Genomic DNA, 21,698 nt, shown 5'->3' with positions numbered 1-21,698 from the left:
TTTTTTGAGAAAATGAAAACAAGAAAGAACCTGAAGGCAAGGGAAGAAAAAATAAGAGAAAATCGCGAGCGGGAAGGCAAAAAGTTGGATTCAACGATCGTTGAAAATACACGCGTCTTCTTCGCTCCGCGGAAACGAAGAAACTGGGGACCACGCACTCCTCCGTCAGGCGGGAAGGCACTCGCGCATGTGCGGTGCGGCCAACTAGAACTTTCTAGTTAAAAAGGTCCGTACCGGGGTTCCGTCGGTGACGTCACCCATGCGTTAAGAATATGCTGCCTGCTTGTCCTGGGATAAAAAATGTATACTTAGAAAGAAGTGGAAAGGACATGCACAATGGGGAGAGTGATAAAATTAGAAATATGGGAAAAATTGGAATTAGATGGATGAGGTGTTATTTTAGAAAGAATCTTAAAAATAACCACTGCAATTAAAACATTTGATATTTATATACATTGAGGCTTATAATTAAACCTTAAACACGTCTTAAAACCCACCCAAGTTTGCACTTGGACAACCTAAAAGACAGTTCATCTAAGTGCCGATAATCAAACCAAATTTCTAGACGTATCGAGAGACTTTTTAGGCCTCTGAATGCCACTGTGTGCCCAGAGCTGAAAGCATACTTACCGTAACAGTTGTTATCCAGGGACAGCAAGCAGATATTCTCAACATGTGGGTGACATCACTAACGGAGCCCCGCAGTGGACAGCCTCGCAAGCAGACTTGCTTGAAGATCTTAGTAAGAGCTTACGAGTGCTGCACTGCGCGAGTGCCTTCCCGCCCCAACTAAGTGGGCGCGTCTCCTGTGAGGTACCTCAGTTCAGATACCCAGCTAAGAAGCCAACCAGGGGAGGAGGGTGGGTTGTGAGAATATCTGTCTGCTGTCCCTGGATAACAACTGTTATGGTAAGGACAAGCAGGCAGCATATTCTCAACATGTGGGTGACCTCCAGCTAAGCAAAATGGGATAGAGGGAGTGTTGGCATTTTAGGAAAACAAATGTTGTAAAACTGACTGGCCAAAATGGCCATCCCTTCTGGAAAAAGTATCCAGACAGTAATGAGAAGTGAATGTATGAACTGAGGACCAAGTGGCAGCTTTAAAGATTTCCTCAATAGGAGTTGATCTGAGGAAAGCTATAGATGCCACCACTGCTCTTGTGGTCCGTGAGAGGGAGACTAGCCTGAGCGTAGCAGAAAGAGATGCAAGCAGCCATCCAGTTGGAGATGGTTCGCTTTGAGACAGGATGCCCCAACTTATTTGGATCAAAGGAGATGAAAAGTTGTGGAGCTGTTCTGTGAGGTTGAGTACGTTGCAAGTAGAAAGCCAAGGCACGTTTACAGTCCAAAGTATGAAGCGCAACTTCTCCAGGGTGAGAGTGAGGCTTTGGAAAAGACAGGAAGAACAATGGATTGATTAATGTGAAATTCTGAGACCACTTTAGGCAATAATTTTGGATGAGTGCAAAGAACCACTTTGTCATGGTGAAAAACAGTGAAAGGTGGATCCGCAACTAAGGCTTGTAACTCACTGACTCATCGAGCAGACGTGAGGGCAATGAGAAAAACTACTTTCCAAGAGAGATATTTGAGATGAGCCTTATCAATTGGTTCAAATGGAGGTTTCATCAATTAAGCCAGGCAGTGGCGTACCAAGGGGGGGGCAGGAGGGGCGGTCCGCCCCGGGTGCCAGCCCTGAAGGGGTGCTCCCGGCCTTGCCGTTCAGTCCCCCCACACCCCCGAAGGACCGCTCGCCCCACTGACCTTCCTGCACCACCTGTGAAGCAGCAAGCAGCAGGATCGCGAGGTCAGCTATCCCTGAGCTGCTTGAGCGCTGCTTCCTGCACCGCGGTCCCGCCCCTCCTCTGACGTCAGAGGAGGGGCGGGAACGCGGCGCAGGAAGCAGCGCAGGGATAGCTGACGTCGCGATCCTGCTGCGGCTGCTTCATAGGTGGTGCAGGAAGGTCAGTGGGGCGAGCGGTCCTTCGGGGGTGGTGGTGGTGGTGGGGACTGAACGGCAAGGCCGGGAGCATAGGTAGTGCTGCTTCATAGGTGGTGCGGGGAGGCCAGGGGGGCGAGCGGTCCTTCGGGGTGGGGCGGGTGGGCAGGCAGGCAGGCATTCAAGGGGGAGGGGGGTGACAGGCAGGCAGGCCTTCAAGGGGGGGGACAGGCCTTCGGGGGGGGGGGGGTGTGCAGACCTTCAAGGGGGAGGGACAGGCCTTCAAGGGGGGGCAGGCAGGCCTTCAAGGGGGGACAGGTCTACAAGGGGGGACAGGTCTACAAGGGGGTGGGCAGGCCTACAAGGGGGTGGGACAGGTCTTCAGAGGGGGGTGCATGCCTTCGGGGGGGTGCAGGACTTCGGGGGGGGTGCAGGCCTTCAAAGGGGGGGACAGGCTTTCAAGGGGGGGACAGGCCTTCAAGGGGGGGACAGGCAGGCAGGCCTTCAAGGGAGGGACAGGCCTACAAGGGGGGGGACAGGCCTTCAAGGGGGTGGGACAGGCCTTCAAGGGGGTGGGACAGGCCTTCAAGGGGGTGGGACAGGCCTTTAAGGGGGGGACAGGCCTTCAGGGGGGTGCAGGCCTTCGGGGGGGGGGGGTGCAGACCTTCAAGGGGGGGACAGGCCTTCAAGGGTGGGACAGGCAGGCAGGTCTTCAAGGTGGGGGGACAGGCCTACAAGGGGGTGGGACAGGCCTTCAAGGGGGGACAGGCCTTCAAGGGGGGTGCAGGCAGACCTTTAAGGGGGGACAGGCCTTTGGGGGGGACCCTGGTTTAGAAGTACACGGAGGGATGGGGTGTTCAAAGAGACGTGCATATGCCAAACTTTGGGGGGGGGATGAAGAAATAATGGATCTGAAAATAGAGGAGAGGGAGAGAAATGATGGACCATGGGATTTAGGGAGGGAAGGAACTGAAAGGGAGAGAAATTGGACACAAGGGATGGTGTGGAGGAGGGATAGAGATACTGGATAGGAGGGTAATTGGGAAAAGAAAGGGAGAGATGGTGGACTCTGGGGTGGTGGGGAAGGAGGGAGAGATGCCGGATGAAAGGGTAGTTAAGAAAAGGTGGATCTGTGGAGGGAGATGAAAAAAAGGAAAGATACCAGACTTCCTGGGGAGGGAAGGGAAATGGAAAGGGAGGACAGAGTTGGCAGATGGATGGTTAGCACGCAGAAAGAAGAAAGAAGGAGACCCTGGCAAGCAAGTTATCAGAAGAAAACCAGAGCCTTGGACCAACAAGATTTGAAATATAACCAGACAACAAAAGGTAGAAAAATTAATTTTATTTTCTGTTTTGTGATTATAATATGTCAGATTTGAAATGTGTATCCTGACAGAGCTGGTGTTGGACTGCAAACGTGAGCTAGGATTTAACAGAGAGAGGAAAAGTCCTTTTTGTTTCTTTATTTTATTTACACCACAGCGCCAGTGTGGTTAGGAGAAGCCAAAGGGGGTGAAAAAGCTATAAAACCCACCAGGAGTTTTGAAAAAAAATCACCCAACTGGGCAGGAAAATCGAATTGAAAAACCAATTCAATAGGCTGAATCGAATCAAAATTTTTTTTCCTGAATCTGGCAGCATTAGTTTGCGCTACTGTCTTAGACTTTAGGACCTGGGATTGGGGAGAGATGGCATCCTCAGTACTTTATAATGCAAGTGAAACGAGGATTTGGTCAGACTTTTGAAGGGTCTGCAGAAAAAAAGTATTGTAAAGGCCGGGGACATGAAACAGCAGGAAATGGGAACTTTTCTTCCTTCTATTTTTGTGAATGGAAAGGCTGAGGATGTCAGAGAGTTCAGTTAAAATATGTGCTTTATAAGAAAATATAATAATGTGTTTTATAAAGTTTATAGCATAGCTGGCCTACCCAGTGAGGTGTTTCTAGTGGTGGTGGTGGCAGCGTGTCAATGTGTTGAGAGGAAGAGATGGTCTGGGAAATTCTGCTGAGCAAACTCCAGGCCCATTTCCACCCCCAAGTTAGTCCACTCCACTCAACTGGTTCACACACTGAGTGGGTCTTTGGGTGTTGTGTTGGGATCTCTTCCAGTGGTTTATCAGTATCTCCTTCTGGTCCAAGGAAGGAAACTTTGTTATCCTTAGCATTGACCTACAGAATATGTTTGTAACAGCGCTGCTTGTGTGGCATTAGGCTATGTAGTGATCAAAAGAAAAAAACAGACCTTTGCACATTTTTGCACTATATGGTGGGTGTATGAGGAGATTCACATTTCCTGCACAGCTAAGTCCATGTGAAGTTACCTTTTGCTGTATTTGACATCTAGCAAGGTCTCTGTTTGAAAGGAAAGATCTAAACTTAAAAATGAAGTGGCCAGAAGTTATGGTAAAAGCAGATAGTGTAGCTGGTTTTAAGAAAGATTTGGACAAATTCCTGGAGGAAAAGTCCATAATCTGTTATTAAGACATGGGGGAAGTGTCTGCTTGCCCTGGATCGGTAGCATGGAATGTTGCTACTCTTTGGGTTTTGACCAGGTATTAGTGTCCTGGATTGGCTACCATGAGAATGGGCTACTGGGCATGATGGACCATTGGTCTGACCCAGTTAAGCTATTCTTATGTTATGTTCTCATCTGTAGGGGCCTTTGTTTTCACTTCTTATTTTAATGTATTTTTTTTCTGGGAACTTATCAGTGTTTTTTATAATGGGAACAAAAATGGAAGAGAATTAATGTGTGTGGGATGAGGGGGTAACTAATTTCTTCAGCTAAATAATTCAATCCACCTCAACCAGACATAGGAGAACTCATGCACCATTCACACACCCTCCAACCAAAAACGTCAAAAGAAAAATGCAAGGTCATGCACATAGGGAAAAAGAACCCGTTGTTCGAGTATAAAATGGGGGGGAGATTGCTGGAAGACACCGGACTTGAGAGAGACTTGGGTGTGCTAGTGGATCCATCCATGAAACCATCCGCACAGTGTGCAGCAGCCTCGAAGAAAGCCAACAGGATGCTGGGCATCATCAAGAGGGGCATATCAACCAGGACGCGGGAAGTCATCATGCCGCTGTATCGAGTGATGGTGCGCCCACATCTGGAATACTGCATTCAATATTGGTCGCCTCACCTCAAGAAGGACATGGCAGTTCTTGAGAGAGTCCAAAGGAGGGCAACGAAACTGGTAAGAGGGCTGGAAAACTGCCCATATGCTGAGAGGCTGGATAAACTGGGGCTCTTCTCTCTGGAAAAGAGGAGGCTCAGGGGGGATATGATAGAGACCTTCAAAATACTTAGGGGCATAGAGAGGGTGGACAGGGACAGGTTCTTCAGACTAAAAGGGACAACAGGTACGAGGGGGCACTCAGAGAAACTGAAGGGAGATAGGTTCAAATCAAATGCAAGGAAGTTTTTCTTCACCCAAAGGGTTGTGGACAAATGGAATGCGCTCCCGGAGGAAGTGATCCGGCAGAGTACAGTACAGGGATTCAAACAGGGATTGGACAGATTCCTGAGGGAAAAGGGGATCGTGGGGTACTGAGGGAGGTGCTGGGGGTGTTGCATAAGTATAGACAGCTCACCAGGTCGTGCAGGTGCAAGGCCGGAGGTTTAGGACATTGATGGGAAGATAGGACTTCGATGAAAAACCTAGGGGGCAAGGGGGCCCCTTCTGGTGATTAAGGCAGGTCATGACCTATTGGGCCGCCGCGGGGGCGGACTGCTGGGCGGGATGGATCTCTGGTCTGACCCGGCAGAGGCACTGCTTATGTTCTTAAAAAAATTGTTCGACAACCTCCTAGCCATTCGAGCTGCAATACTCGACCCCCAACTCTACAACCAATTGACATCAACCACAGACTGGAAAACCTTCAAAAAGAAATAAAAACCCTTCTATTCAAAAAACACATAAAACCGAACTAACACAATCAGAACTGTCCCAAGCATCACCTGCAACTACTCCATATGTACTTCTGATGTCATGACAATTCAGACATAATTTATGTTATGTTATGTTTGGAATATAAGAAAATTTTCACTGCCTGTTTCTATTCTGACCATTTATTCCGTTTCATGATCATTACAAAAAATATTTTTTTACATGGGGGGGGGTGTCAAAAAATGATGGGCCCCGGGTGCCACATACCCTAGGTACGCCACTGAAGCCAGGATGACATTGAGATCCCAGCCCACTGGCGGCGATTTGAGCAGTGGGTTGACATTGAAAAGTCCTTTCATGAAACGGGAAACCACAGGATGTACAGAGAGAGGTTTCCCTTCAATAGGCTGATGAAAAGCAGCAATAGCACCGAGATGGACTTGGATAGATGTAGACTTGAGGCCAGAGTGCGATAAATGAAACAAATAATCCAAAACAGAAGACAAGGACGTAGAAATTGGCTCCATATGGCGAGTAGAACACCAAGCAGAAAATCTAGTCCATTTCTGATCGTAACACTGCCTAGTGGATGGCTTCCTAGAAGCTTCCAAAATGTCCAGTACAGATTGAGAAAATTGGAGAGAGGCAGTTAGGTTGAAAGGAACCAAGCTGTTAAGTGTAGAGACTGCAGGTTGGGATGAAGTAAGGACCCCTGACTGAGTAAGCAGAGAGGGAAAAACTGGTAGAAGCAGAGGCTCCCTGGTGCTGAGTTGAAGTAGAAGGGAGAACCACGGTTGTCTGGGCCATCGAGGAGTTATCAGAATCATGGTAGCAGGTTCCGACTTTAGCTTGACAAGAGTCATGAGAATCAGAGGAAATGGAAGGAAGGCGTAGAGAAACTGACCCTTCCAATCCAGGAGGAAAGCATCTGCCTCGAGGCGCTGGGGAGAGTATATCCGGGAGCAGAACTGAGGCAGCTTGTTGTTGAGGGGAGACGCAAAGAGGTCTATTTGAGGAGTCCCCCATTGAACAAATACCTGACATAGAAGCGAGGAGTTTAGAGTCCGCTCGTGAGGTTGTAGATGACTCAATTTGTCTGCCAGACAATTGTGTTGACCTTGACTGTATATAGCTTTGAGAAAGATGTTGTGGTGAATTGCCCAATTCCATAGTTTCAGAGCTTCTTGACAAACAGAGTGAGATCCCGTGCCTCCCTACTTGTTGACATAATACATTGATTGTCTGTCTGGACAAGGACTACTTTGTCGTGAAGGAGATGTAGAAAAGCTTTGAGAGCATTGAAAATCACTCTGAGTTCCAACAGATTGATGTGTCAGAGACGGTCTGCAGGGGACCAATGGCCTTGTGTACGGAGACCGTCGAGATTGGCTGTCGCCGAGACGAGTCTATTGTGAGCACCTTCTGATGATGAGGAGGATGGAAAAGCAAACCTCTGGAAAGGATTGGAAGAGAGCATCCACCAGTGGAGAGACTGTCTCAACGAAGGAGTCACTATAATGTGTTGAGAGAGTGGGTCAGTAGCTTGCTGCCACCGAGATGCCAGGGTCCACTGAGGTATGTGAAAGTGAAGTCTGGCAAAAGGAGTCACGTGAACTGTAGAGGCCATGTGACCCAGTAGAATCAACATATGTTTTGCTGAAACTGATTCGAGAGAAGAGATCTGATGGCAAAGGTGAATGAGAACATTGTGGCGTGGTTGAGGCAGGAATGCTCTGAGCTGAACAGTATTCAGAATGGCCCCAATGAACTGAAGGGTTTGAGAGGGTTGCAACTGGGATTTTGGAAAATTTACTTCAAACCCCAGACTTTTGAGGAATATAATAGTCTGTCGGGTTGCTGCAATAACCCCTTCGTGAAAGGAGGCTTTGATGAGCCAATTGTCCAGGTATGGAAAAACTTGAAGACCCTGGGTACGAAGGGCCGCTGCCACCACCACCAGACATTTTGTGAAGACTCTGGGGGATGAGGTGAGTCCGAAAGGAAGAACTCTGTACTGTAGATGAAGATTTCCCACCCGAAATCTTAAGTATTTGTGAGAGGCTGGATGAATAGGGATATGAGTGTAGGCCTCTTTGAGATCGAGTGAGCACAGCCAATCTCCCTGATCTATTAGGGATATAAGGAGCCGCGGTGCGAGAAGGTGAACTAACTGTATCCGACTGCAGAGCTGAAGTGAGACTTCTTGGCTCCGTGGAAAACGACGAACTGAGGTACCTCATAGGAGAAGCGCCCACTTAGTCGGGCGGGAAGGCACTCGCACATGCGCAGTGCAGCACTCATAAGCTCTAAGATCTTCAAGCAAGTCTGCTTGCGAGGCTGTCCGCTGCGGGGCTCCTTCGGTGACATCACCCACATGCTGAGAATATGCTGCCTGCTTGTCCTGGGATAAAGGGGTGTATCTGGAGGACTGGTTAGGGCGGTATTTGGGCAGGATGTGGGCTGACCTACTTACCCCCCTCGTCTAATAAACCACGCTGGGAGCCATGCTGAATGACCCACGCTGCTCCCGACGCTCATAAGAACTCTGAGCTCATAAGAACTCTGAGCATCAGCAACAGCATGGGCCATTCAGGGGTTCCCCGCGCTAATACCGCTAGTGCAGTTTAGTAGAAGAGGGGATTAGTCGTCCTGCAGAGATAACAGTGTTCTCCACAGGGCCTTTCAGCCGGGCGCTACACCCGGCTAATTTAGATGACCGTCCGGCTGTCATCTATCGCAAATCCTGCTGCTGCCGCTCAACATAAAAAAACAAAAAACAACAAACAAAAAAACCCCTCCTCTCACCGGCTTGGAGACGCGAACTCAGTGATTTGTATTTATTGGAGACGCGGCAGTGATTTGTATTTATTTCACAGCAAAATAGCTCAGTAACCCTCCCGAGCAAAACTGGAGGCAACCTGAGGACTGCCCTTCAGATGTGCCGTCCCGTGCTTATAAATCGGCAGCGATTTGTATTTATTTCACAGGCAGCTGCCTTAGCCCCTAGCGAACTCATGCTTCGGGGCTCTAAGGTGTGCGTGCCGGCTTCCTTTCTCTTCCCTCCGAAACCGGAAGTTACATCCTGGGGGGGGAGGGGAAAAGAAGGGAAGCTGGCACACACACCTTAGAGCCCAGAAGCATGAGTTCACTACGGGCTAAGGCAGCTGCCTGTGAAATAAATACAAATCGCTGCCGATTTATAAGCACGGGACGGCACATCAGAAGCCTATCTGAAGGGCAGTCCTCAGGTTGCCTCCAGTTTTGCTCAGGAGGGTTACTGAGCTATTTTGCTGTTTCTTTAACCAGGCTCCGTCCTCTGATTGGGTATGTTTCCCTGTCTCCAGAAAGCAGAATAATCCTGCTTGTTGAGTGTAAACAACACCTCCCACAAAGCTGCTGATAATGCCTCTGCTCGTCAGATCAGATTGTGTGGCTGCAGTGATTCTGGGACTCCTCTGGGAGAAAAAAAAGTGTCAAGTTCCCTTCAGTTCCAGCAAGCAAGGTGATCAAGACCACGTGGGGGGTTTCTGCCTCGGGAAAGTTTAGTTTTTGGTCTCTTGGATTGTTACTCGGTTTGTAACCTCATTTTTTTCTTGAGGGAGCAGAATCCGAGTTGTGCCTCTGCCACTTGAATTTCCTGGTGAAGGAAGGGGGTCAGTTGCTCTGATCTTTCCTAAGTCACAGCAAATACCCATTGACCCCCAAAAGAGTAAGGACGGCAAGTCATTATTAATCAGTTGTATGCATCTATGGGTAGCAAAGAGAGTTTTCTCACTGGGTTCCAGTGCTGTTTGCTATTTGAACTGCAGTGTTTAACGTGTGCAGCTCAGAAGAGAAGTGTTTTTCTTGTAGGTTTAGAAAAAAAAAAAAAATCCTATCCCTTACAATACAGGGAAAAAATTTTGACAAATCATCAGATGAGAGCTGCTACTTGAAGCTCTTACATGGCATTATTTTGAAGTGCAGGGATTTTCATGCTGTGCATTGTGCACAGATGTTGGTATGAGTTAATGATCGCGCATGGCTGCTGTTTCCCCAAGTCCTGCAAGAAGGTAGAGTTGTAGTTCTATGACAAAAATCGAGTTTTCTCTGGGCTATTTTCAAAACTTCAGGCCAATGAAAAGTTTGTGGATGCTTTCTCTTTGATAACTGGTACACCACATCTATCATGAAACTAAGAGCACTGAGCACTTTCTCTTTGAAAAAGTCATCCAAGAAAATAAGTATTCCCATAGATTTAAACCTTCCTTTTCTGGAAACAGCATCTGGGTAAATAGCTTAAAAAAATTGCTCTCAATGCATAGACTTTCCTAAGTTTGGGGACTAGGTAAAATAAGGATTGCCCGGATCCCACAGACCTCGCACATCTTTCTGGCATGGGGTCTGCAGGACATTTTAACACCCGCAGACCTCACGGTTCCCGTTCACCCTTGAGGTAAACAAATTTTTAAGGATGTGAGGTAGAGATCCGCGAGGTTCATGGGGCCTGCAAGATCCTCGTTTTACCCAGGCCTCTAGGTTTGTGTGTTGTCACTATGCATGTCATGCACAAAATACATATTTTTTTGTGGTGTTTTGGGGGACACGAGTGACTAATTATACTTTTCTTGGGTCTCTTTTTGGTATCAAACAAAGTTGTTTCTTAAGGATCTTTTTCCTGTACATGTTCTTGCCCTAGATGGTAACACCAGGGATGGACTGTCATAGGAAAGGAAGGGCAGAGAGGGTGGACAGTGGATGCAAGGGTCAGAGAAAGGGTGGACAGTAGATGGAAGGGGTAGAGAGCGAGAGGGCAGAGGCTGGGTGGAAGGGGCAAAGAGAGATGACAGATGTTGCATGGAAGGGAGTGAGGACAAACACTTAATAGAAAGAAGAGAGTGAAGAGATGATTAAAACAGAAACGACAAAAGGTAGAAAAAAAAGTTTGTTGCTTTACGTAGAATCAAGTAGTATTGTAACTATTGATTAAAGTTTATACATAGGAAATGGAAATAAGGCAGTTTTTTGGGACTAAACCCCTTTCCTCAGGTCAGGACAGGATACCATAACAGCTGTATACTGTACAGCCTTGAAGAAAGATTTGGCCTCTGAAAGCTAATTGAAAAATGGATTAGTCCAATAAAATGGTATTTTCTTATTTCTCATTTGTTTTATTTCTATTTGTTAATTTGTAAAGTGGTGATTTGGTTCAGTTTAACTTTTGTCTACATATTTCTATTTTTAGTTTGTGATTATTCCATATTGGGCGAGGGTGTATCTGTATTCTGTGTATATAAAAAGGACATGGCTTTCTGTTAGCAATGACTGTACAGGATCAATTGACTGCAGGATCTGGCTTTAGTTTTACAATGTGTGTGTTGGTGTTCTAGTGCTAACTGCAGTGTTTAAGATGCTGCCTTTTCCTAGGTGCACCCTTGTTGTGTGACTCATGGATTATTACTAAAAATATATTTTTTATATAGAGGAGGGTTTAAAAAAAATTATCAGCACTGGCTGTCATATATACTAGGTACGCCAAAGGATTTAATGACCCTATTCTTACTTTACTGTTGACGTAGGCGTTGTTCCCCCACTACCACCACACACACACCCACTATAAAAAAATTAAATTAAAGTTGTATTAACATCAAGCAGCTTTCAAATGACATTATAAACAAATAAAAATAAAATATTTTTAATACATTGCTAATTATTATCTGCATCTTTACCTAAACTGTTTTGCCCTAGCTTTCACTTTGATCTTATGTGGAAGAGGTCTGGAAGTGAGGATTGCATCTATTTCATATCCTCAGTGAGACCTCAGGAAGGAACCTAGTGATCAAAACATTATTAGAGGTGCTGTAGAGCTGTTTCTTGTATGACTGGATGAGCTATATTTATCTTTTTAAATTCATGCAGAAACAAATGGCTAGATTGAACCCAATGACTTTATTAACGCATTTCTCTTTTTTAAACCTCTATACCATTTGAAAGAGGGCGCATATCTAATTATTCACTTCTAGAATTGGATACTTCTTAAATTTATTAAAAATATTCTGGCACAAGTGTCAAACCTTAAAAAAGGAAGTCATATTGAGCATTGGAAAACAATAATAATTAACTAATAAAAATAGTACACATTTAGGGTTCATTTTACAAAGGTACGCTAGCGTTTTTAGTGCATGCACCGGATTAGCGCGCGCTACCTGAAAAACTACCACCTGCTCAAGAGGAGGCAGTAGCGGCTAGCACACGGAGCATTTTAGCGCACGCTATTCCACGCATTAAGGCCCTAATGCACCTTTGTAAAAGGAGCCCTTAATTTTCCCTACTACTAAATTCCCCACCCCGCCCGGCTACTTTTTCATGCCACCCGGCTGGAAAATATTTCTGGGGAGAACACTGGATAATGAAATGTTCTACAAGACTTCCTGGACAAAGTTTGTATGTTGCGAGTTAGATGATGTGAAAACAAACATAAGTGCCAAAAAGGTATCCAAAGTGACCAGATAAGAGGTGATAGGCTCCGGAGTAATCTAAGGAAATACTTTTTTTACAGAAATGGTGGTAGACGCATGAACAGTCTCAAAGAAGAGGTGGTGGAGACAGAGACTGTGTGTGAATTCAAAAGGGCCTGGGATAGGCACGTGGCATCTCTTGGAAAAAGAAAGAGATAATGGTTACTGCGGATGGGCAGACTAGATGGGCCATTTGGCCTTTATCTACCATCATGTTTCTATGTAACCACTGCAGGGACAAAGTAAAGAACCCCCCCCACACACACACACACACACAAACAAAGATCAGAATAAAAATGTACATACCTGTCTCCGGAACATCAACACCTTGCATAGGAAAGCCTAGTAGAGCTGCATACAGGTGTCTTAAGTAGCCTGGGGGATGGGCTAGTGAACCAAAGAGACGAGGACCCAGGCCCAAAATCCACTCTAACCACATTTATGGTGGAAAATGTGAGGCTACCAAAAGCCCCCAAAACCCTACTCTACTGCCTTATAGGTGCCACCTGCAGCCATAAGGACTATTGGGGTTGTAGACAGGTAGGTATAGTGGATTTGGTTTTTTTTTGTGGGGGATCATAACCTATAAGGGAGTTCTGGTGAGATATTTATCTGGCACCCTTTTTGTGAAGTTCACAGCAGTGCACTGTAAGGTGCCCTACTGCTCTGTTGCCATGTCTGGGTGGCCAGTCCATCACAATGCTGGCCCCTCCCATGTCCAAATGGTCTTGTTCTGAAATTCTGGATAAAAATGTGGTATAGATGTACTGGCGGTCTGGACAATCAACCGCCTGGACGTCCAGATAGACTATTTTCAAATATGGGACATATAGTGATTTGCCTTTTGAGAATGGACATTTTCCCAGTGCTGACTTTGGGCATTTAGCACATATGCCCGAATCGGACTTAGACATATGGTTTTGATTATGCCCCTCATTGGGTTTAAGATCCCGGCATTTTGCGTAATTTGGCTGTTCTGAAGATCACCAATCCTGTTTGGCTCCAAAAAAAAAAAAAAAAAGTTACCAGTTGGCACCTAAAGTTTTCTAACATTTTTCCAGCCTTAGACTACCTGCTGAATTTCCAGAGTTCACAAATGCCCAAGCTTCCTCTTCAGTGGCAAATTTCTTGTACTTTGCAGATGAGAATTGATACACCTGTTCTTTGCATTCATCCCTGAAATCCACAGGAATATTAAATCAGTAAAGGTTATCCATCTGCATAAAGTGATCAGCATAAAGGTAACAAATGCCAGACCCTGAACAACCAGGCTCAGAAACAAATATTTAGTTAAGTTTCTGCTCTACCTCCAAATTTTGACAAATTCCATCCAATGGTGTTCAAATATTTCAGTTTACTATGTCAGAGGACACCCCATAAAATTAAAACATTCTACCCTTCTCCCATACCCCAATTTGCTTATATTCATTGTGAAAAGGTTACTGCACAAAAAAAATTAAATAGCAAATGGCAACCTTTAAGGGAGTGATTTGGTTTTAAAAATTATAAAGCTTAGGTCAGGGGGGCTACAAAAGACCTTAATGCCCATGCTGCTCTAAGCAAGCAAAGACATCCAAAATTCTCTTTATACTTCACTTGAACAGAGTTTTGCCATTCTAGAATTACTTAAAGCAAGCCAGTCTATTCATTATATAGTTCTCTGTAACAGGAAAATATGGATCCTATACATTACTGAGGGACCAAGTTAATAAAATACAAAGGCTTTACTAACAGTTTAGCGCTGCCGTCTGAGCACAATTTTCTGCACTACTGCAATGGATCAATGCAAAAAATGCTTTCCATATGAACAAACTGAGGACAAACACACTGATATCAGAGCACAGTTTAATTAAATCCCATGGTAATGAAGGTATTATCAAACTGCAAAGTAGTACACACAAAATCCAAAGGCTGAGCACAAGGCTACCTAATGCTGGGCCTTTAATGCAAAAAAGTTAACTTAGTCTTTTGTGCCTGACATTAATGGGAATTTTAGGTCTGTTTCTTTTTCCCTCTGCAAGCATGAATGACCTCCAAGTTCTTAATCTGTTGATTTGCATGGGTTAAAAAAAAAATCAACAGGGTATGAGGAGCTGAGGGAGAAACACTGCAACAACAAATGGTAAGCCATTAGACTGTGCTGGACAGAGGATCTGAAAGATCTATTAGTGGAATATGTTCCAGGAAGGGTTCTATGTTTTTCAATAAGGTTATCTAAGATTGAACTCCTTGAATAAAGTTATAAGACCCTTTCCTTGTGCATTCTATATCAAGGAATGATTTTATTTTTTAATCTGAGTCCCTCTGTATAGAAATTCCTAACCAATTCTTTTAAATCGTGGTTTTCAATTACTGCAGAAGATAGGAGAATGGGAATTATTTTTATCTTGCTATATTGTAATAAGGATATTACTGATTTTTTAAAATGAGAATATTTATGCTATCTGCTTTGAGACTCTTCAGTGGAATCCTAAATGGTTTATAGAATTCCATAATAAACAACATTTATGCACAGAATAGCATTCATGTGCATAAATATATGTACATGAAGCACTGAGTTTGGAGGCTACAGAATTATTTTAAATATAATCAATATTTATGCACAGAATAGCATCTCATCAGATGCACATAAGAGCCCAAACAATTTTTTTGCACAGACTATAGCTGTGACTAGCATAGATCCCTGTAGGCATGCTTCGTGTGTAAAAATTACCTGCATACTATCTGGTTACTGAATTAGGGCTCAAAATGTTTTCTTTATGTATGTGCTAGGAAACCATGTACTGAGCTTTAGCACATGGCACTAATCTAAGATTTACTAAATCAGCCCCTAAATGTTTGGAGAAATGAGAGAAGTTTACTTCTCATTTCTTCTCATCAGAATCATTTATGCTTTCTAACTTAGTTTTGGCAGTCCCCTCACACTTACCAGGTTTGATACACACCAGGCTTCCTGCCTGTCCTTACAGCATAGTACATTCTAGCAGCCAGGACAAGACCTGCAGGAGAGGCAACGAGGACACGGGGTAACTGCAAGATGAGGAATCTCAGCTGCATCTCCCTCCTCAGGAGAGATTATAATTCAATGGGAAGGAGAAATGGATCCAATAACATAGTCATCTACGAAAATAAGGAAGCAGCTGCTCACTACTGTGAGATCTGAAAATCAAGATTACAAATGGGAGACATAAAATTATTATTGAAAAATTACTAGAAAATGTAAATTGGAAAAAGCATATTGTACAATGGAAGAATGGATGAATAACCTATAATGAATAGTTATTTTAATTGATATATGGATGATGAAATTCTAAACGAAGAAGATGCTACAAGAGATCAAGACCTAGTTTAACAATCAAAACAAAAGGAATGATCATCCCGTTGTCCAGAGCCACCGCTTCGGGACGCCGAAATGTCCCATTTTTACGGACAGCGTCTCGAAGCTGTGCGCGAGGACAAGGGGACAGTCGGTCCAGCGCCAAACCCCCGCCGTGTTCTCCGCACCCTAATCCTGCTGCTGCCCCCAATGTTCCTTCCTGGGCTGACTCCAGCATTCAAATTGAAATCACGCTCTGGGGCTCTGTGTGCAATTCCGGCTTCCTTTTTCTTCCCTCCGAAACCGGAAGTTACGTCCAGGGGAGGAGGAGAAGATAAGTGAAGCCGGCACGCACACGTTTGAGCGTCGGAGCAGGAGTTCACTACGAGCAGTGATGCAGGAAACCTAAGAGAGACACTGGAGGGAAGCTTACAACTCTCTTCGGGCCATCCTCGCTGCCGGGTCTGACTCCTGCCTACTTTCTGTTTCCAGTGAAGGCAGAACCCGGCAACGAAGAAGGCAAGGAAGAACAGCAAGTTATAAGCTTCCCTCCGTCGCTGACCTATGCAAGATAGGTCAGCGATGGAGGGAAGCTTGCGACTATGCCGATGGGAGGGATGTGAAGAGAAATGATGCTGCTGCACCCAAGGGGGGGGGAGGGGGAATATAAAAACTGCTGCTGCTGCACCCAGGGGTAGAGGGGAATAGGAAAGCTGTTGCTGCTGCACCCAAGGGGGGGGGAGGAGGGAAGAAAAGCTGCTGCACCCAAGGGGGGAGGGGGGAAGAGAAAAGCTGCTGCTGCTGCACGCAAGGGGAGGGGAGAGGGGAAGAGAAAAGCTGCTACTGCACCCAATTGGGGAGGGGAGATGGGAAGAGAAGTGCTGCTGCTGCACCCAATTGGAGAGAGAGAGGGGAAAAGGAAGACCAGGGAAGGGAGAGGAGAGGAAAGAGATGCCAAGACCATGGGAGGGAGAGAGGGAAAGGAAAGGAGCTACCAGACCATGGAGGGGAGGAGAGATGTCAGGGTATATGGAGGGAGGGGGAGGAGACAGATGCCAGACCAGGAGGAAGGAAGGAGAGAAAGGAAGAAGAGATGCCAGATAATGGAGTAGGAGGGGGAGATGAAAGGAGAGGATAGAGATGGGAAGGAGATAGAGATGCAAGGCCATGGGATGGAGTGGGAAGGAAGGAAGGAAAGGAGAAGAGAGAGATGCCAGAGCATAGGGGAGGGGGTGGAGACAAAGGGTGGAAGGCAGTGAGAGGGACATAGGAAGGAGGCACCGAGGACACTAAGGATATAGGAAGGGGCACTAAGGACATAGGAACTGGGGGCACTAAGGACATAGGAAGGAGGCACTGAGGACATAGGAAGGAAGGAGGGAGGAAATAGAAAGCGACAATTGTTGGGTCTGAGTGCAGAAAGAAAGAAATGAAAGAAAGGATGCACAGTCAGAAGGAAATGCAACAAGAGACTCATGAAATCATCAGACAGCAAAGGCAGGAAATATTCTATTTTCAATTTAGTGATCAAAATGTGTCAGTTTTGAGAATTTATATCTGCTGTCTATATTTTGCACTATATTTGTCTATTTTTCTGTAGTTACTAAGGTGACATTGCATATTTTAAAATCATCTGCCTTGACATCTTTGAAAACCCCCCAAATATAAATGCTAATTAATTAACATTTTCTCTGTGTATAGTATGCTTTGTGGTTTTTTAAAAATTTTATGGTTACCATTATGAATTAATAAGATGGGTACATGAAAAATGAATGGAATAAATTGGGGAGGAGCTAGGGTGGGATTAGGGGCGTGGCTAGGGCAGGATTGGGGGCGGGACTGAATATTAATAGATGTCCTGTTTTGATGAAAAAAATAAATGGTCATGCTAGGGATGGGTAATTTGTTTTAGTCGTTTGCAAGTATGTACGTGCTGGGTTGCTTTTTTTAAAAATTCTGTGAATCTATACTGCACTTTTTATCTGCTTAGAAAATCAAGATTTATAAAAAAAAACAAAAACCCAACGACTTGTTACACATATATTTAATTACTAGTATTTAAGCCCGTTACATTAACGGGTGCTAGAATATATGTCTGTCTATCTTTCTTTCTGTCTCTCTCTCTGCCCCTGTCTCTTTCTTCCTTTCTTTTTGTGTCTCTCCCTCCCGCTGTCTGTCTTTCTTTCTGTCTCTCTCCCTGTCCCTCTTTGTCTGTCTGTCTTTCTGTCTCTCTTCATGCCCCTGTGTCTTTCTTCCTTTCTTTCTGTCTGTCTCCCTCCCGCTGTCTATCTTTCTTTCTCTCTCCCTCCCGCTGTCTGTCTTTCTGTCTCTCTCCCTGCTTCCTGTGCAGCAGCAGAATTTCCCTCCCCCCCAACTTCCCTGTGCAGCAGCAGCATCCCCTCCCCCTCCACTTCCCTATGCAGTAGCAGCTTTCCCTGTGCAGTAGCAGCAGCGATATTTCCTTCTCCACATCCTTTTTTTTTTCCTCTTCAATAGTTGTTTGTCTATTACCTGCCTCCTCCGTCTCCAGTTGTCCTTTACCATTACTTCCCCCTCCCCAATTTTTCCAATTAATACTCCGCATCTCCCTGCTTCTTCACAGTCTTTCTCCCCAACTATCTCTTACCATCTATTATTCTACGTCCTCTTGCTGAGGTGTTCCTAATCTTCTATATCTGTTAGCTGGATAAGACAGGGACAAAACCAGAGGCTGAAGCCTTGACAGTTACAGTCCTGCCTGCATTTAGGGTTTTATGCTTATTTTATCCAGCTTTCAGCCGCCGACAGCCGCCGCTGCGTCCTGCAGCAGCTGATAGCTGCCGCAGCCTTCAGCCACCGACAGCCGCCACGGCCGACATCCGCCTCAGGGGATTCTCGCTCATGCGCACTCCTACCTGTGGTGTCCTACAGCGCACGGAAAACGGGAGCACGCAGGTGGGAGTGCGCATGCACGCTTAGGGCTTTATTATATTAGATGTCTCTTTGCTCTCCCCTCTCAACAGCTTTTCAACACCTCCTCCTTCCTACCTTCTTGGAAGGGAGCTGGTCCTTCAGCTATAATAGTCTGACTGCCCTATACCCAGGCCCATCCTTGGCCTAGTGTCTTAATAGCAGAAACATAGAAAATGACGGCAGAAAAGGGCCATAGCCCATCAAGTCTGCCCACCTAACAGACCCACCCACCTAGGCTTATTTTCCTAGAGATCCCCCTCCTAACGACCCTATTCCTTAACTCGACCCTCTTAGGGATCCCACATGGGCATCCCATTTACTCTTAAAATCCGGCACACTGTTGGCCTTTATCACCTGCAACGGAAGCCCGTTCCAATGGTCAACCACTCTTTCGGAGAAGAAATACTTCCTGGTGTCACCATGAAATTTACCGCCTCTGATTTTGAGCGGATGCCCTCTAGTGGTCGTGGGTCCTTTAAGACAGAAAATATCCTCTTCCACTTCTATACATCCAGTGATATATTTAAACGTCTCAATCATGTCTCCCTTCTCCCTACGCTCCTCGAAGGAGTATAGCCGCAATTCGTTCAGCCTCTCTTGGTACGAGAGATCCTTGAGTCCCGAGACCATCCTGGTGGCCATCCGTTGAACCGACTCGACTCTCAGCACATCTTTACGGTAATGTGGCCTCCAGAATTGCACACAATATTCTAGATGAGGTCTCACCATGGCTCTGTACAATGGCATTATGACTTCAGGCTTCTGGCTGACAAAACTTCTATGGATACAACCCAACATCTGTCTTGCCTTAGATCACAGTTCTTCAACTGCCGGTCCGCAGAAAATTCCTGCCGGTCCACACAGGACCGGCAAGATCGAAGAGCTGTCCTTCGCTCTGGGCCGGAGAGAGCCCTCTCAGCGGCTCTCCTTACAAACACAGCGATTGAAGAAGGAAGCCTTTGAGCTTTTGCTGAGTCGGACCGCCTCTGATGATGCAACTTCTGCTTTCCTCAGAGGGGGTGCGACCCAACAAAGGACCCAAGGCTGCCTTACTGAATCGCAGCGCTGGCAAGTAAGGAGAGTTGCTGGGAGGGGAGAAAGCTGCTGGACATGGTGAAAAAAAAAAAAAGGGACAGCTGCTACTGAACCTGGATAGGGAGAAGGAGAGATATTGCTGGGAGGGGGGAGGGAAAGGAGTCTGGGAAGCTGCTGGGTAAGGGGAAAAAAGGGACAACTGCTACTGGACCTAGAGAGGGAGAAGGAGAGATGCTGCTGGGAGGGGAGGAGGGAAAGGAGTCTGGGAAGCTGCTGGGCAAGGGGAAAAAGGGACAGCTGCTACTGGACCTGGATAGGGAGAAGGAGAGATGCTGCTGGGAGGAGAGGAGGGAAAGGAGTCTGGGAAGCTGCTGGGCATGGTGAAAAAAAAAATGGACAGCTGCTACTGGACCTGGAGAGGGAGAAGGAGAGATGCTGCTGGGAGGGGAGGAGGGAAAGGAGTCTGGGTAGCTGCTGGGTAAGGGGGAAAAAGGGACAGCTGCTACTGGATCTGGATAGGGAGAAGGAGAGATGCTGCTGGGAGGGGAGGAGGGAAAGGAAAGGGAAGAGAGTTACTGCTGGACAGGGGGAGGAGGGAAGGGAGAAGAAAAAAGGAAGGAAACAGCTTGCAGGGAGATTAGAGGAGGGGAAGGGGAGAGACAGGAATGAGATGGGAAGGGGGGTCAGCAGAGAAATTGAGAGGGACAAAGATGCTAGATCTGGTGTAGATGAAGAGAGCAGTGAAGCTGGAGTGAATTGTGTAAAGAGAGAGGGGCATAGAAAGAAGACAAATACTATATGGAAGGGGGAGAGGTCAGACAGTAGATGGAAGGGGCAGATGCTGGATTGAAGAGACAGAGAGGGCAGACGCTGGAAGGAAGAGAGTGAAAAGAAGATGAAAGCAGAAACCAGAGACAACAAAAGGTAGAAACAAATAATTTTATTTCTATTTTGTGATTAGAATATATCAGATTTGAAATATATATCCTGCTAGAGACATAACTGGGGACTGCAGTATTCTGTTAGCATGATATTTCTATGAACTTGGCTTGTTCAGTTTTCTTGATAGTAGAGGGGATATATGTGAAGGGGAGGGGAGACAGGGGTTTTGTTGGTCCGTGCTCTGTATATTTGTATTTATTAAATCACAATTGTTCAGAATATTGTTTCTTTTTATACTTTAATAAAATACATTCAATATAAAATCATAATTGCGGCTTGTGCAGATGGGATCAGATGGTTTGCGGGGACCGAGCTCGTGGAGATGGGGCGTAAACGGGGTTTCTTAATTTTAGTCCTAGTAGTTTGCTGGTCCACAAAATAATTCTTTTATTTCTGCTGGTCCACGGGTGTAGAAAGGTTGAAGAACACTGCCTTAGATGATGCCTTTTCCACTTGATTGGCAGTTTTCATGTCTGCACTAATGATCACTCCTAAATCTCGTTCTGTTGATGACCTAGCCAAGGTTTCACCCTGCAATATGTATGTTCTGCATGGATTTCTTTTTGAGAGAAACAAAAGCCTTTCCAACCCAGCACAGGTAAGACAAGTCACTGGCTCCAGAAAAGGGAACAAAGATAGGGGCTAATTAAATGTTAGTGACCAGGTGCCAGGTAGCTTGAAAAAACCTGTTTGTCATGTCACGTAGTATGAAAAGGACAAACCAAAAACGTTATAGGCAATAACTGAGGTGGACCACCACAGCCATGGCCCAATTGTTTGCTCCACATGGCTTTATTAAGACCTGCTAGGATAGGGGCAGGGAGCAAGACTAACCCCTCAACTCAAAAAGCTGTTCTACTCCAGAGCTGGTATTAAACATTCTAGGGCCCAAGGCAAGAAGCCAATTGCCCTGTTTGCACCCCAAAACACCATACTTTGCTGCTCTCCCTGGATAACATAAACATAAGTCCGGAAATAAAGTAAACAACCTGGATACATCAAATTCAGAGACTTCCCAAAAATAAACAGGCTTAGCACACATATCAGCACACCCACAACCTTAAGACTGTCACATTAGCTAAGCATACAACATTGATAACCCAACTGTTTTTTTCCTTTC

The 21,698-nt window shown here is 45.7% G+C and overlaps 1 protein-coding gene across 2 annotated transcripts in view; it reads right to left on the bottom strand.

The window, feature by feature from the left end:
• The window catches only part of LOC117356515 (ribonuclease H1-like), a 112,261-nt gene that overhangs the window by 76,887 nt on the left and 13,676 nt on the right, over positions 1-21,698 (bottom strand). Inside the window, exons 1-3 of one of the 2 annotated variants that reach the window (XM_033935801.1) lie at positions 15,838-15,952; positions 15,263-15,492; positions 13,406-13,509 (exon numbers count right to left, since the gene is read on the bottom strand). In XM_033935801.1, the coding sequence (XP_033791692.1) occupies positions 13,406-13,509; positions 15,263-15,390 (232 nt within the window). In that variant the 5' untranslated portion in view covers positions 15,391-15,492; positions 15,838-15,952. Of the gene's footprint in view, positions 1-13,405; positions 13,510-15,262; positions 15,493-15,837; positions 15,953-21,698 lie in introns of those variants that run through there. The other variant, XM_033935802.1, reaches the window with a different exon arrangement.

Source organism: Geotrypetes seraphini, chromosome 3 (genome assembly GCF_902459505.1).
Source record: "Geotrypetes seraphini chromosome 3, aGeoSer1.1, whole genome shotgun sequence".
Taxonomy (NCBI): domain Eukaryota; kingdom Metazoa; phylum Chordata; class Amphibia; order Gymnophiona; family Dermophiidae; genus Geotrypetes; species Geotrypetes seraphini.
Note: the sequence above shows the minus strand (reverse complement) of the source record. Positions and strands in the feature narration are given on the sequence as shown.